Genomic DNA, 14,734 nt, shown 5'->3' with positions numbered 1-14,734 from the left:
AGTCGTAGGCATTGTTTAGATTCCAAAACTAAACTAACTAAAAGTACGCTCTAAATCACCCGTTTTGTCACGCTAGTAGGCTAAAACAGTACTGTTCCCAACATTTTAAAAGTTAGCTTAAAATTCACATGACAATCGGATGGAAACATAGCTAGTGTGTACGAAGAACAAAAGTTTTGCCTCATCTCATCATAAAATGTTTCTCCACAAGATACCTTCTACCTTCTCAATCTGGACAGCTGCAAATTTCAGTCAAGCTTCTTGGTCAGCAGCCTCTCAGTCTTAGCCTCTCCAGCCAGACGTATCAGTCTGGTGAGGAGCTGGTAGAGTCCGATTTCAAAGGCAGGACTAACAGGGTCAGCGTCAGCGGGCCACAACCAATCCGATAACTACGGATGAGACGCAAAAAAACTCCAAGCGAAACACATCATGCCATCGAGCAATCTCTCTAGTCAAGTTTTTGCCGCTTTTGACTAAAAAGATACATGGTGGACTCACATACAGTTTTTAATCTTCCAAGGCACCAAGCAAAACAAATCTCCATATGTATCTTGACTGTTATGGTAGCAGAAAAGTACTGCTGCATTATGGGTAATTCTGCTGCTGAGAGCGACGCATTATAAAGTCCCGCCTCCCGCGCTGTGATTGGTGCGGTCTGTTTTAGGCCGGAGGTATTGGAGCCTTACCAGACAGCTTTACGCTCCATGTAATTCAGTCTGGCTGGCCAGGCTGTCTCAGTCTCAGTTTAATGATATTAAACTTACTTTGTTGTTAACAGGGACGCACGTGCACCTAAATCTTCCAGTTTATAATCAACTGGTAACCGATTTCCTTTTATCAGAGGAAACACTTTTGGTTTGTCTGGGCGTTTTAACCAGATAATAATGGAAATCATACACCACAACTTATTTTGGAATGGATAAAATAAGCTAAAATGAAGCTTTAGGCATTGACTTGACCTCATTCCCATACAATATTTCTTAACTTAAAAAACCCGGTCCATGGAAAGAAACAATCTAATTTAAATGTGCTGTTCCAGTTCTGAAGAGGACAGTGACCAAATACTGTATCTAGGCAGAAATGCAAAGAATGTTGTTTCCCTGAAGCTTGCTAAGAAACCTTTAACCAAACATGAGTGCATGCATACATTTAAAGTAAAGATGTACAATGTATCAAATCATAATCATCATTGAAATATCGATGTGTGCTAACGAGGTTTAGACAGGCGTTTAACAATCTGTCTGCAAACAACATATTTGCCAAATTGGAAGACTTTTGTTGTTCTTGATGCACAAACTTGATATCCATTTCAGTCGACAAAATGCTTAAAAGGTGGGGAAGTTGTGATGATGGATAGGAGTGAAAACATAAATATTCCAAGCCAGAATCACCAACGCCTATGCTACAATTATTTCCGAAAATTGCATTGCCCTAAATGTAACCTGCATGCATAATTATGCCCGTGTGTGCATTAAAAAATCCACAATGAATCCAAACTATCATCTTAAATAATCCTCTATGAAAATCGGAGTTGCTTGTTGTATAGTCTTCACCACCCCCTAAAACAAGGTTTTTAAATGCATCATTGAAGCCAAGGTTAATAGGCATTCTTGCAGATGTGTATTTAAACTCGTCATTTTACTGAGCACAGTACAAACCAGGGTCAGGACTTGAGGCAGCATTTCAAACTACTCTAGGCTTCTTTATCTGTCGCATGCTTCAGAAAATAACCATATTATGCCCGCATACCCCCAACTACAAATTAGCAAGGTGCTTTCAACACAAATATCTAAATTATGTTTTTTTCTAATTTGCAGGAAGGCTTTTGGATCTTGTTGGATTACATGAAACTTTAATTTACCCCACACTCCTGTCCCCTCCTAAGACGGTAGAGTGGGAAAACTTAAACACCTTTGTTTTGTCACACTTTACTTCGAAACCATGAGTCAGAAAATGCATTTCTCCATAGCACGTCTCTATTTTGATAAACTGACTGGGTCTTTCCCAGATTTGATGATGTCACACTTGGAAAGAAGAAACCTGCCTGCACACATACGAGGCCTAGCTCATCCCTCGAACTGGAACGCATTTCTTTTTTAGTTATAATGAAAAGATCAGACCGACCGAAAAAGTGCACAGACTTTATTGCCTCGAGAAACAAATATCCAACCACACACCCTTGACTTCCCGTGCTAGTCTCCAAGTAAACATCAAAAGCGCGATATGCAGCCGTGCATCGCAGCAAGCTTAGGTGACTAATGATTGGGGTTTATTGAGTCTATTGTTGAGCTCTGACTGAGTGCTGATCAGTGCAGCTCGAATCCAGGGAACACTTTGTGCTGCACACATATGCAAGCAAACACACCCATGCACACACTCGTGCAGGAATCGCTGAGGCAGAGGCACACCAGACCTGCCACTCCTTGCTTACGTCTATCACCTCCTAGACATTCAGTGAAGAAATCTGCACGGTAATTTATCACAGTATCTGTTGCGTCACTGAAGAGTCCACCCTTCCCTGCTGCTTCCTCCTTGCACCTTTCTAGCTCGACGCGTTTTATTACGCTTGAGTCAGGTTTTGTTGAAGAACAGAGTTCTCAGAGAGTAAACGTCAATCCATTCCCTCATTACCTGTGAATTGTGTGAGCTTTTATAAACCGTTCAGCTCGCGTTAATCTGAGTAGTTTCTGTGTGGAAACGGGTTAGGGTTGTGTTGTTTAAGAGGACGGTTTTGCTAAATTTTACCAAATTATGGATCCCATTCCTTTATAATGCTCTGCAGCCTAATGAGGAAGTCAGTTAATGGTTGTGGAATATCAGCTCATTCACCAGCTGCAACCCGGTTATGAAACCAGCAGCTGAACAAGCTGCGTGTTTACTGTGGCTATATGCCTGCATGCTTTAGCAATACATTCTTGTTGGGTTTTTTTTTTCCCTTTCTGAGGCTCAAAGTGTGAGCTTTAGTAAGAGGAAGTCTTCTGCATCTAAAGTAACCTGTTTCAGTTGACTTTTCTAGCTCATCGTAGCTGCTAGAGGTATTTATACCCCTTATAATAACTAAACCTGTCAGGTAATTAGAGTCCTGCTTCCTCAGTGTTCCCAGGACCAGAACAAAACCAGGTGAGGAAGCACTTAGTTGAATATGCTCCTCAGCCCTGAAACAAACTTCAGGAAACATGTAGAATATGTTGGGTCCTTCAAGTCAGGATGGAAAAAAACGTTTTTGTTTCCACCACCTTTGGATCTAAGAATCTGACTAATCAGCTGTTTGCCCGATCACTGATGAGTATTTGAAACATAACAATGAGGATTAAATTTGTATAACATTAGTTTCTTTTCATGCAATGCTTTTAATGTATTGAGCTGCCTTTTTGACCAAAGCTTAAAGATTTTTGTTATTTTAATAACAAAACCTTAGATTCCATGTAAAGCACATGGGAATGAATGCCTTGTGTAATTGGCAAAAAATTGAATGAAGATGCATTGCCTTAGATTTTTTTTATTTTTGTTAACATTTTCCTAAGTTACTGCCACAGACTTTTAATGCATTTTATTTCAATCTTATGTAATAGATAAACACAGCAAAAAGATCTTAAAAGCCCTGTTCTTATTAGGTTTTCCAGTGTGGCTAATAATTATGGGGATAATTACATCTCACATGACTACCCTAATTATACCGGTCAGCTTGCCATGGCTCATCTGCCTTTGTTGCCAGGGTGTGCCGGACTCCGAGCTTCACGCCGCTGAGATGCCTAAGGGACAATCTAATGAGGATTAAGAAAAGGGAGGGCTGTAGACAGATGTTTCAGCCTAATTCTCTCTGATATGTTCGCTCAAGATGTTTGTTTGCGTGGAAAAAGAAAGGATATGATGCAATGTTGGACTATAAAATAACTGGAAGATGGTACATCTCTTTCTCACATTTGTGGCTTTCTCAGTTCAATTGCTTGAGCTCCATTTTTTTTTTTTTTGTACGTAAAGTGATGCGTGACCCAGCATTCAGATCGCATGCTTTGACTTTCTTAAGTCTCAAGAGCAGACATGTCGAGGAATGTGTCTGGGACGTTACTGTGACCCCTGCCACTGTAACAAGAGATAGTGTTCTGTTTTGTATGTTTGTTTTTCTTTCTTACCTGTTTCTCTCCTCACGATCATCTTTAAAAAATATGAACCCCAAACTGAGCTGGTTGAACACACATATAAACATAATTGAGAATATGTGTGTGTGTGTTTAGGATGGATGATTCCCACCTCATTGGTAGTCAGGACCTGTCTGAGCCTCTCAAGATGTCTTAAAACAAGTAGCAGAATATGACTTCCTTTGAAAGCTTGTTCAGAACGAGTCTCCTGTGTTTTCCCCCCTTATCAGCATTACTGAAATCTTTATGGCATTTTGTTGTGCATCAGTAAGCAAGCGTACATTATCAGCCCACCGTAATAATTTTGCAATCCTGTTTGTAATGCTTATGAAAGTGAAAGTGGATCAATTATTGAATTAAAGTTCCACGTGGTTATTTGGTAAGGCCGTGAATTTATCCTGAAATTTCTCATTTCCTTTCCACTGAAACTCTAGATAAGGCCTGGAAACTATTGTTCCAACTATTGTTTTTTCTATGTTGCACATTCCCATGAAAGATTCAGATTTTTGCCAGAGTACACACAACCAGAGCCAGAAACTGCTGAGTCACTGAGATTTGATTTCTTTCATAGGTTAAGCCCAGATTGCCAGTTTTCAAGTCAAATCCAGCAAAGTTATGTCTACTCTGCGCAGACAAATTCTTACCAGTAAAAATACACACATACAAAACCTCTTAACTGAGCCAGAGTGTTGCGTGATTAGTGGATGTTCCTATGATTAGAAGAACCACAGTTATTAACCACATCAAATGCTCTTCTAATTTTGAGAATAAATCTTTTTTCTCTCTCTCTCTCTCTCTCTCTCCAGTCTGCCAAGGTTTTACCAATCGTGTAAATCTTCTGGGCTCTAAAGATGACCACTACCTGAACATGGTGAGGACCTACAGCAATTGTACTGTGGTCCTGGAGAACTTGGAGATCACCTACGTAGAGGAGCACCGCGACCTGTCCTTCCTCAGGGTAAAGGCCTACACTCTTATGTTTGAAACAAGATATTTATATGCATTATATAAAAACACACACACAACCTACTGAAATAAAACCTGACTAAATGTTGACATAATCAAATTATTTATGTTTGCAAACTGCCAAAAACAATAAAAGAGTAAGTTTTTTTTTTTTTTTTTTTTTTAAAGAATTTACCTCAAATTCAGAAATAAAACTTTGATTTCCTTAATATTTTCAACCTACATAACTCAGGTGGAACGTTTTGGGTTTCCTTCTACAAGCTTCTCACAATAGCTTGCTGGAGTTTTGTCCTATTTCTCCTGGCAGAAGTGGTGTAACTGAGTCTAGCTTGTTGGCTCTCACCTTTTCAGCTCTGCCCATTAATCTTCTATGTGGCTGAGATCAGAACTTTGTGGTGGCCACTCCTAAACATAGACATTGTTCCTCTCAAGATACTTTGTAACTAATCTGGCGGTATCTTTATACTCATTGTCCGTTTGGACTACCCATCTTGATATTTCTTCTATATGTCCACGTAATATTATGTCTTCATAATGCCATATATGTTAAGTTCACCAGTCCACATAATGCAAATGTTTTGAATTAACCTATCAGGAGCTTTATATAGTAATATGGGCCGTCCTAAATTGTTTAAAGTCATACCTGTCTTAGCTTATATAAACCTCTGGATCTGAAGAATGCCAAATAAATATTTACAAAAATTTCTCTTGCAAATCTGGCATTTAGCAAACCCAGATAGTTTTGGCAACACTAACCTATAATTGGAAAGGTTTAGAACCTGTCTATACGGAGACAAACACGGTAAGTTTTCATAAACGATAAAGAAACTGAAAAGGCTGTAGTAGGTATGCCAGGCCCATTGGTGGCACTGTGACCCTGGCAAAAAAATGCTGGGCATGCGCAGAGCAGACAATTCATGTGAAGTAAACACAGAACCATGGCAGGGATCAGACACAGGCGACACACTGAGTAGAGCGGGCTCGTTTGAAAGAGTCAGAGCACGCTTCTGACAGCCGTAATAAAGCCGCAACACGGCATCTTTGTTGTTATATGTGAGAGCGGGTCACAGAGGCGAACCTACAATGTCATTGTTTAAGAAAAGACGCGGCTTCCATATGCACACGGAAATATGATACTGCCGTTTTGAAAACCATCCACTCTGGGACCCCGTTTCAAGAATGATTGTTTACGGTTCCCACAAAATGCATCCATGGGGACGCACTGCCTAAATGACAAAATACCTTTGCAGAGACATCTAATGGGGATGGGGCCTTGGTCTGCTTTAATGTTTAACAGTGAGAGAAAATGGTTATGGGTGGGTTTTTATTCAGTGTATGTAAAAATCTGCTTTCATTTGTCTGGAGATTGGATAAGGTCACATATAAGCCAACGCAAAGCGCAATGGCCATCCAAGACAAATGAAAAGAGTGCAAAGTCTGCAGCTCTCACTGGAGTTCATGAAGGTCAAAGTACATGAACATTTGTGTGGTGATTTATTCGCTGCGCAGGAGGAAGTCGTGAGAACTGTTGGAGAGCAGTGTGGAAACCTATCAAACCGGCACTCTAAGAAGGGGTGTTTGCAGTATGTGCTCTACTGTGAGGAAGGACTGCCTGTAGTTTATCACAATCACAGTCTTTTGTAACACACAAAATCTGGTTATGTTAACATTAGAGGACTTCTCTGGATGCAGCTAATGAAAATATGACATATTAAAATATTAAATCAGGCTAATAAAAACAGTTAATACAGATTTGTGGGCTCAATAATAAAGTATGTTTAACACCTGGTTAAAGGTTATTATTTAAGTGGTACTTTTAATCTGACATCTGATTGTACCATGTTGGAACATATATTCTAATTTATTGGGTATGACTGGATGTTTTCTACTTTTTTAACATTCTTAATATTTTTTGGCTTTAAAATATTGCATATGCACTTTAAGTTGCTCATTTAGAGTTTCAAAACGTGTTTTTAAACAGTTCTTACAGAATTGCTGGAGATTCTTCACAGCTGTATTTAGTTAAAACCTGTGCAGAACAAGTTCTTATAATGATTCATTGTGTTTGTACAGCTCTGGTTAAAACTTTGCTCAGAAATCAGCTGTAACTCCACGATTTTGAGCACTGGGCAGCTGTGTTACGGGACCACACACACTCACGGGCTTCAGGCTTGCCCACACAAATACAGAATAAGCTGGAGTCAGCGGATACAATGCAGCGGTTTCAATGGGGAACCTTTTTAATGTCTCGTTTGCACCTTGATCACTTTTCTCTGTGCAGAGCTAAAAAAAAACTAACATGGGCAAATCTGACTTAAACGTAACATTTAATGGATGTTTCTCTTGAGCGGATTTTGACACTGGGTTAACATATTTGTCGGCCTATCTTTTAACTGCGTGTTGTCTGAGAGTAATATCTTTCAATTATCGCTGAGGCACACAACAAATCATGTTTTTGAAAGAAGAGAAAAATGTCTGTGAACTACATGCACGATTATTAGAAACATGAAGTTTGGAATTTATTTTTAAAACGTGGAACAAAAGAAAAGCTTTCATTCTTTCCCAAATAATATGAAACCTTGAACTCCTGTTTAACAGATATCCTGCGTTTCTTTGTTTTGTTCTGGGACAGTATAAAAGGATGTGCGTTTTATTAGACACTTAAGTAAAAAATAAAAAAAGGTTTCCTGCTATGGACCTTTTCAGATGTTAATATTAGAACGGAGGAAATATCCATTGACCCTTATATTTCTATGTGAAGAAAATTCACCCCCTTAAAGAGTCCTGTTTTTTTTGTTTTGTTTTGTCAGACTTAATTTAGATCATCAAACAAAAGGCAGTTTTTAAATGAGCATTTTATTCATTAAAGGTAAACACAATCCAAAACAACCTGGCCCTGTGTAAGAAAAGTTAATAAAACTAACACCGCAATAAAAAAATAAAGATCCATGCCAATCCATTATGCTCAAGCCCTCTTGGGCTATACAACTGGAGGATGAGCCAAAGCAGACCAGCATGTCCACCTCTAAACATTAAACCATCATTTGAAAGCAGATTTTGTATTCACCTACTTATCCTTATCTTATATTACCATTTGTTTGATCTGAAACATTCAATGTGACAAAAACAAATCAACAGCACAAACCTATCAGGGCACAAATATTGTTTCAGGGCACCATATCTACATATAAATAGAAAATAACTCTGTAACAACTGGTAAGCACCATTGTCTTCTGTTTTATTCATGTAGATAAAAAGATTGACTATTTATGCGGTTTCCTTTTTCCCTCTCTCCCTCTTTCCATAGTCCATTGAAGAAGTAAGCGGCTACGTTCTGATTGCCCTCAACACAGTCCCGAGGATTCCTCTGGAGAACCTGCGCATCATTCGGGGTCACTCCCTCTATGAGGGAAAGTTTGCTCTTTCTGTGCTTTCCAACGTTGATAAAAAGACAGGCCAGAGTACCACCGAGCTTCTCCTGACCAGCCTGACAGGTAGATGGAGCCCTTAAATGATCGCGTCTTCCATGACCCCCTTGTCTGAAGCTGAGCAGTTAAGGGGCTACGTTTTTTTTTTTTTTAAATGCATTTTCATGTCGGTTCGCAGAAATTCTCAAAGGAGGTGTAAAGATTGCGGGCAACAAGCTTTGTAACGTGGAAACGATACAGTGGTTGGATATTGTCAATACTGAAAGTAAACCCAGCATGGAACTCCCTGTGGCGGGAAGCAACCCAGCCTGTAAGTGCGCTCATTCACTGCACAAGAAAAACCAAACAAAACTTTTCTTTTTTTTTTTTTTTTTCCCCTGTAAGTTGATGCTTTTTAAAGATGGGAAGTGACTTGCTTTTCTTCTTCACAGGTAAAAAGTGCCACCCAGACTGCTTCAATGGTTCATGCTGGGCACCTGGCCCAGAAAACTGTCAGACCTGTAAGCCCTTCTCATCATTTATGACATACGGATTCAAATGAATGTACCCACTTAATAGTAAAACACTGTATTTGCAGTTTTATTATCACTGTTTTAGTACCTTAAATGTTTTAGACGTTGAAGGATGAGGTGTTTTTAAATCATCTTCAAATAAGAATCAAGGAAATGACCTCTTTATAAATGATGCTTTGTACTTTTTTTATTTCCAGTAACCAAGCTGAACTGTGCACAGCAGTGCTCCAAGAGGTGCAAAGGACCCTCACCGAGCGACTGTTGCAATGAGCATTGCGCCGCCGGATGCACGGGCCCCAAACCCACCGACTGTCTGGTGAGACCAAGATCTTATATACAGAACACTACTAATGAATACGCTGAATATTTCATCTGGTTCTATTCGATCTGGCTGAAGACGCTATTTTAAAACTCAGCCCTCGCCGAGCAACCTCTGTTTTTATGATCAGAGATGGTGTTTTTGTTTTAATACCAGAGAGACGCATAACTGCTGATTAAATCTTTTATTTGGCAGGGCCTTGAGTACCAGCGTCTGCACTCCCTCTCCGTGCAGCTTTGAGAATTAAGCCAAGGCTGCGATAGAGGAATGCAGTGTTATCATTAGGAAGGGGCTCTGTTTTGGTCCCGGCGCACTAGATGACTGTTGTTTGTGCTGCAGGCCTGTCGAGACTTCCAGGATGATGGGGTGTGTAAGGACTCCTGCCCGGGCCTCATGCGCTATGATCCCAACCTGCACCAGCTGGTCCCTAACCCCCACGGAAAGTACAACTTTGGGGCCACCTGCGTGAAAAGCTGCCCACGTAAGAATTTCAGTCAGACAGCTTTCTTGTTGAGTATGTATACGTACGTAGAGCTTTTAACAACCCCATAATAACTTTCTTAGAAGATATGTGGGTTATGCAAGACCAATAAAAAAAGTAATGATTACAGTGGCAGTCCAGGCCTTGTAAACGGGCCCAAAATTCTTGATTGGACTCGGTTTCCAAATGCTTTCACAACTGTGGTTATTTATCCCTGTTGCACGTTTTTCTGCCTCACTTTTTCATTCCGCTTAAGCTTCAATTAACAGTGTGACCAGTGATTGCTAGCTTGCTAGGTACCGTCTGCTATACATGTCACGTCAGCAGTCTCCCCTGTGATCGTGCCATAGCAAGGCCACAATATAAGAATTCTGTTTTGAACTCCTTTTTGATCAATCCTAGGCAATATTAACATTTTCTGTGAACTTGAATTTCAGGTTTTTATTGGTTTTAAGTGATAGTCTTAGTAAATAAGAGAAATAAAGTCTTGAACCTGTTTAACCTAACAAAAAAAGTGTGCATCTGTAAAGGCAGGGCTAGATAGTGCAAACTAGAAATGGTTGCATGTATAATACACATCATTGTTCAGGTTGTGCTTTCAGGGCTGTTAGACATTGAATGGTGAGCTTGTTAATAATAAACTATAGAAACAGGAAAGAAAATGATTGAGTTTCTGGGATTGTTAATGCAACATCCCAGCTTTTTGAAGTTTAACTCCATGCATTCCTCAGTCCCTGTGACCTACGTGAAGTACCTCCAGCCACAACGATGTATAATCGACACAAGCTGCTTCTTTAAAATCACCTAACGACTTTCATGTTTTCAAGACTGTTCTTTGTATAATATTCGGACTGCGCCAGATGAATGTGATACGGTCTTGACCTGAGCAGCTCCTGCTTCTCAATCTTTCCAGATAATTATGTCGTGACCGATCAGGGTGCATGTGTGCGGACCTGCAGCGGTAACACGTATGAAGTGGACGAGGGAGGAATCAGGAAGTGTACCAAGTGCGACGGACTATGTCCAAAAGGTTGGAGGTTAAGCAGTTGCTCTCCAATTTTACAGCATAAACTGTATTTATGGGACTGGTGCTTATAAAAACTCTCTTAGTGATTTTTTTTTTTTTTTTTTTACTGATTTTACATGAGTATTTTTCTATTATTGCTAAAGGGTTTAAACGTTCTCATATTCAACGTATTGTGTTTACATTTATTCAGCTAAAGCTAACTTGTGCAATAAAAGTTTTAGATGTAATATTAATTAATTATAATACTTAACTTTCTTAAATAAGTTTAAAACAGTTAAAAAACAGTTTTGAAGTCCAATTGAAATCCCATCGTTGTAGCCAGATTATCTCCAGACACAGCCATGTTATTAAATGCCTTTAGCGTTCAAAATGTAAGTTGCTGTTATGAGAAAGGATGTAAAATAATATTTTGTGAGATTTTTGTTTTTTGACATCTTAATCTTTATTGTTCACAGTGTGTAATGGACTTGGGGCGGGAGAACTGACGCACACCCTGTCTATCAATGCCACAAACATTGGCTCCTTTAAAAACTGCACCAAGATCAGTGGCGACATCACCATCATTCACACGTCAATTTATGGGTAAGTGTCTGACCGTGTTCTCTCGTTTGATCGCAATATCTTCTCTCTGTTCACGACTTTAATGTGTTTTCTTTTTTTTTTGAAGGGATTCCTATACCAACACACCAAAGATGGACCCGTCCCAACTGGATGTGTTTAAAACAGTTAAGGAAATTACAGGTGAGATTGCATAAGACGTGACTAATGCATGACACACTGGATGCACCTTGGACACCTCCACAATAAACATATCCTGTGTTGCTTCAGGGCACCTGTGGATTCAAACCTGGCCAGAGAACATGACTTCACTCAGTCCTTTTGAGAATCTGGAAATCGTTCGTGGGAGAACGAAACGGTATGTTAGTTCTGAAGACCCCCATGAACTGCTTGGTCAAAATACTTAAATGAGGTTGTTGGTTTTTTTTATCTTTCTGTTTAGATCAGGGGTGTCCAAACGTTTTGGTACGTGGGCCAAAATTGTCAAGTCAAGGGAACTCGAGGGCCAAAAAAAACAAAACATTTTTCTTATAATATGTGCTTTTTTTTTACCTAAACATGATCAATTTAAATAAATAAATATGTCAGATTTTTTTTGTATGAAATGAATGTGTAAATCATCGTAGATCCACAATTAATAAGAAAGACAGGTTTTGCTCATTTGTTTGTTAAGGATTCTCATCCAGTTAGCAAATTGATTTTGAATAATTTAATTTGACTCAACAATAATAAACTGAACTCTTTTTGGTTTTGCAAAATGAGAACAATATTTGGGGCAATAGTTGTTCTTTGAAAACACTTGCTGTAATTTTAATAACTGAATTTAAAGCAGATCTTAATGCACCAAAGTCTGCATTTAAGTAATTAAATATCACTACATAGACGTTACTATAAAATTGAAAAGAATGTCATAAACGTGTTTATTAATTAATAAAAGATCAATACTACTCAAAAAACAATACTTCAATTGTTTGAATTTGAATTTGTGGATTTGAACCACCTGTGATGGTAGACCAAATATTTCTTGAAATGCAGTTGGGGGGACACCCAAGGTCAGTACAGGGGACCTGGGACCCAGTTTGGACATGCATGGTTTAGATTATTGGTCACTCCAGTTATTATGAGACCTTACCTCCTTTTTCTGTGTATAAACGTTTAATTTATCATCTTAGAGGCATCTTCACCTCTGAAACTATAATCAATAATATAAGGAATAGGTCTTGGAATTATATAAAATTGATATAAAGCTATTATTTTGGTGCCACTTAACAATAAGGCTCCAATAGATTATAGATATGTTAAGGTATTTGTAAACACTTTATAGCTCATTCATAGGTGTTTATTATCCATTAATTTCTGACAAAGCTTGTTGTTAGAGTGGCTTATGTTACCCTGACATAAAAAAAAAAAAAGATAAGCAGCTCTAGATGAAATACATGAACCTGAACCGATCAGGCTCACTATTTGGCAAGAGTCTGGTCAGTTTTGTCTCTTGCTCTCCCTCAATTAATGCATAATAAACACTTATGAATGTGTTATAAAGTGTTTACAGATTAATTGACATATCTATAAACTCTTTATTAGGCATCTATAGAGGAGCCCGGTTGTAAAGTGGTACCATGAGTTTAATTTTGCCATTTTGTCCCTTTGGGTAGCGGTAGCCGCACTGTGGTTGTGACACAGCTCAACATCGAGAACCTTGGCTTCCGCTCGCTAAAGGAGATCAGCGACGGAGACGTGGTCATCATCAACAATCAGAACCTCTGCTACACGGAGGAGAGCCACTGGAAGAGGCTCTTCGTATCACAAGGCCAAAAGGCAACAGTCTCTGAAAACGCAAATGCTACCGTTTGTGGTGAGATCTCCACCGCTTTCCAAAGATTTTCCTTTGCAAGTGACAAGGCAATTTTAAAACTGGGGCAGTTATCGAGAACTGTGCTTGAATTTTTACATCTGCTTGTAGCCCTAAGGAGCAAGACCTGCGACAGGAAGTGCACCGCGGACGGCTGCTGGGGCCCAGGCCCGGGCATGTGTTTCGCCTGCCGTGACTACAGCCGCGGCAGGACCTGTGTCGACTCCTGCAACATCCTGGAGGGGTAAGGGAGGAATCTGGGCTCGATTCCTGTTTTTGACGTTAAAATCCGCTGTCTTTTATTTCAGACAAGCAAACAGCCTGAAGCATCAGATCTCAGCGCTGTGTAGTTTGCTTCTTCAAAGTCTGTTTTCATTCCATGAGTATTTCCAGACTATGTCATTAGAAAAAATTAGAGGATTATTGAAAGAAAGCTGACGATCCAGGGTATTTTTGAAGTTAAATCTCCAGAAGATGGAAGACAAACATTGCTGGAAAAATGGCACATAGCACTCACTTCTGTTTATCTTTGGATATATTTGTCAAACATTGAATCTTGACATGTTTACAGTTTAACTTGGCCCTCCGCAATGCGGATCAAATGAAGCTGCCCTGCAGCAACAGTCTGTCTGCTTTGTTATATATATATTTTTTTGTTTTTTTTTGCAGCGAGCCGCGGGAGGCAGTCATGAATAAAGCCTGCGTGGAGTGTGACCCCGAGTGTCTACGCATGAACGGGACTGCGACCTGCCAGGCGCCTGTACGTGTGCTGTCTGTAGTTAAGGAAAAGACCGTCGACATCGTGCTCAGCACATCTGTGAACATAGCTGATGAGCATCTTAACGTTAACGCTGCTGGAAATCCCTTCCAGAGGTGTCAGCGATTTCTCCATCAGCAGCAGCTTTAGGAGATCATACAGCAGGGCAGCCACAAGACATGTTGTGTTTGAAGGATGGGGTGCGACTCTGAGAGGAAGTTGGCTAACTGTTTGCTGGTTTATGCCCATAATCCTGTCTTTTGATTAAAACAAGTTAAGGCCTCTTTATTTTGGCTATAACAGGGAGAATGTAGGGCATCGCCGTCAACAACAGAAATGCTGACTGAGTAAAGATGCTTACTTATCATATTCAGATGTTAAGATGCTGTACTCGTGTGCAGAAGGTATATGCAGTGCCTTGTGCTAAATTATTTACGCTTCAATTTCTACACGTTTTCTTACATTAAAGCAGCACCATGCTGCTTTTTACCCAAGTATTTTTCAGGTCAATATACTGCCTATCGATGCTCCGCATAGGCTGCCCTAGACTCGCCTATGTAACTTGAGGGGGTCGAATCCGTCACTGAATGGGCCATGTGACCTAGAGCGTGGCTCTAGGTCACATGGCCCATTCTAGGTTATGGCAGTCTGAGCTCAGACTGCGGTAACAAAAAAAACAGATATGTCACCTCATC

At 39.8% G+C, this 14,734-nt stretch overlaps 1 protein-coding gene across 1 annotated transcript in view; it reads left to right on the top strand.

Moving 5' to 3' along the window:
• egfra (epidermal growth factor receptor a (erythroblastic leukemia viral (v-erb-b) oncogene homolog, avian)) overlaps positions 1–14,734 on the top strand; it is a 69,186-nt gene that overhangs the window by 29,729 nt on the left and 24,723 nt on the right. The window contains exons 2-14 of the mRNA XM_036138335.1: positions 4,946–5,097; positions 8,413–8,599; positions 8,712–8,843; positions 8,965–9,033; positions 9,243–9,361; positions 9,704–9,845; positions 10,759–10,875; positions 11,328–11,454; positions 11,540–11,613; positions 11,701–11,788; positions 13,086–13,285; positions 13,394–13,526; positions 13,952–14,042. Of these exons, the coding sequence (XP_035994228.1) occupies positions 4,946–5,097; positions 8,413–8,599; positions 8,712–8,843; positions 8,965–9,033; positions 9,243–9,361; positions 9,704–9,845; positions 10,759–10,875; positions 11,328–11,454; positions 11,540–11,613; positions 11,701–11,788; positions 13,086–13,285; positions 13,394–13,526; positions 13,952–14,042 (1,631 nt within the window). The remainder of the gene's footprint in view (positions 1–4,945; positions 5,098–8,412; positions 8,600–8,711; positions 8,844–8,964; positions 9,034–9,242; positions 9,362–9,703; positions 9,846–10,758; positions 10,876–11,327; positions 11,455–11,539; positions 11,614–11,700; positions 11,789–13,085; positions 13,286–13,393; positions 13,527–13,951; positions 14,043–14,734) is intronic.

The sequence above is a fragment of the Fundulus heteroclitus genome, chromosome 6, assembly GCF_011125445.2.
Source record: "Fundulus heteroclitus isolate FHET01 chromosome 6, MU-UCD_Fhet_4.1, whole genome shotgun sequence".
NCBI lineage: Eukaryota > Metazoa > Chordata > Actinopteri > Cyprinodontiformes > Fundulidae > Fundulus > Fundulus heteroclitus.
The sequence above is the reverse complement of the archived record's forward strand: the minus strand, read 5'-3'. Positions and strand labels throughout refer to the sequence as shown.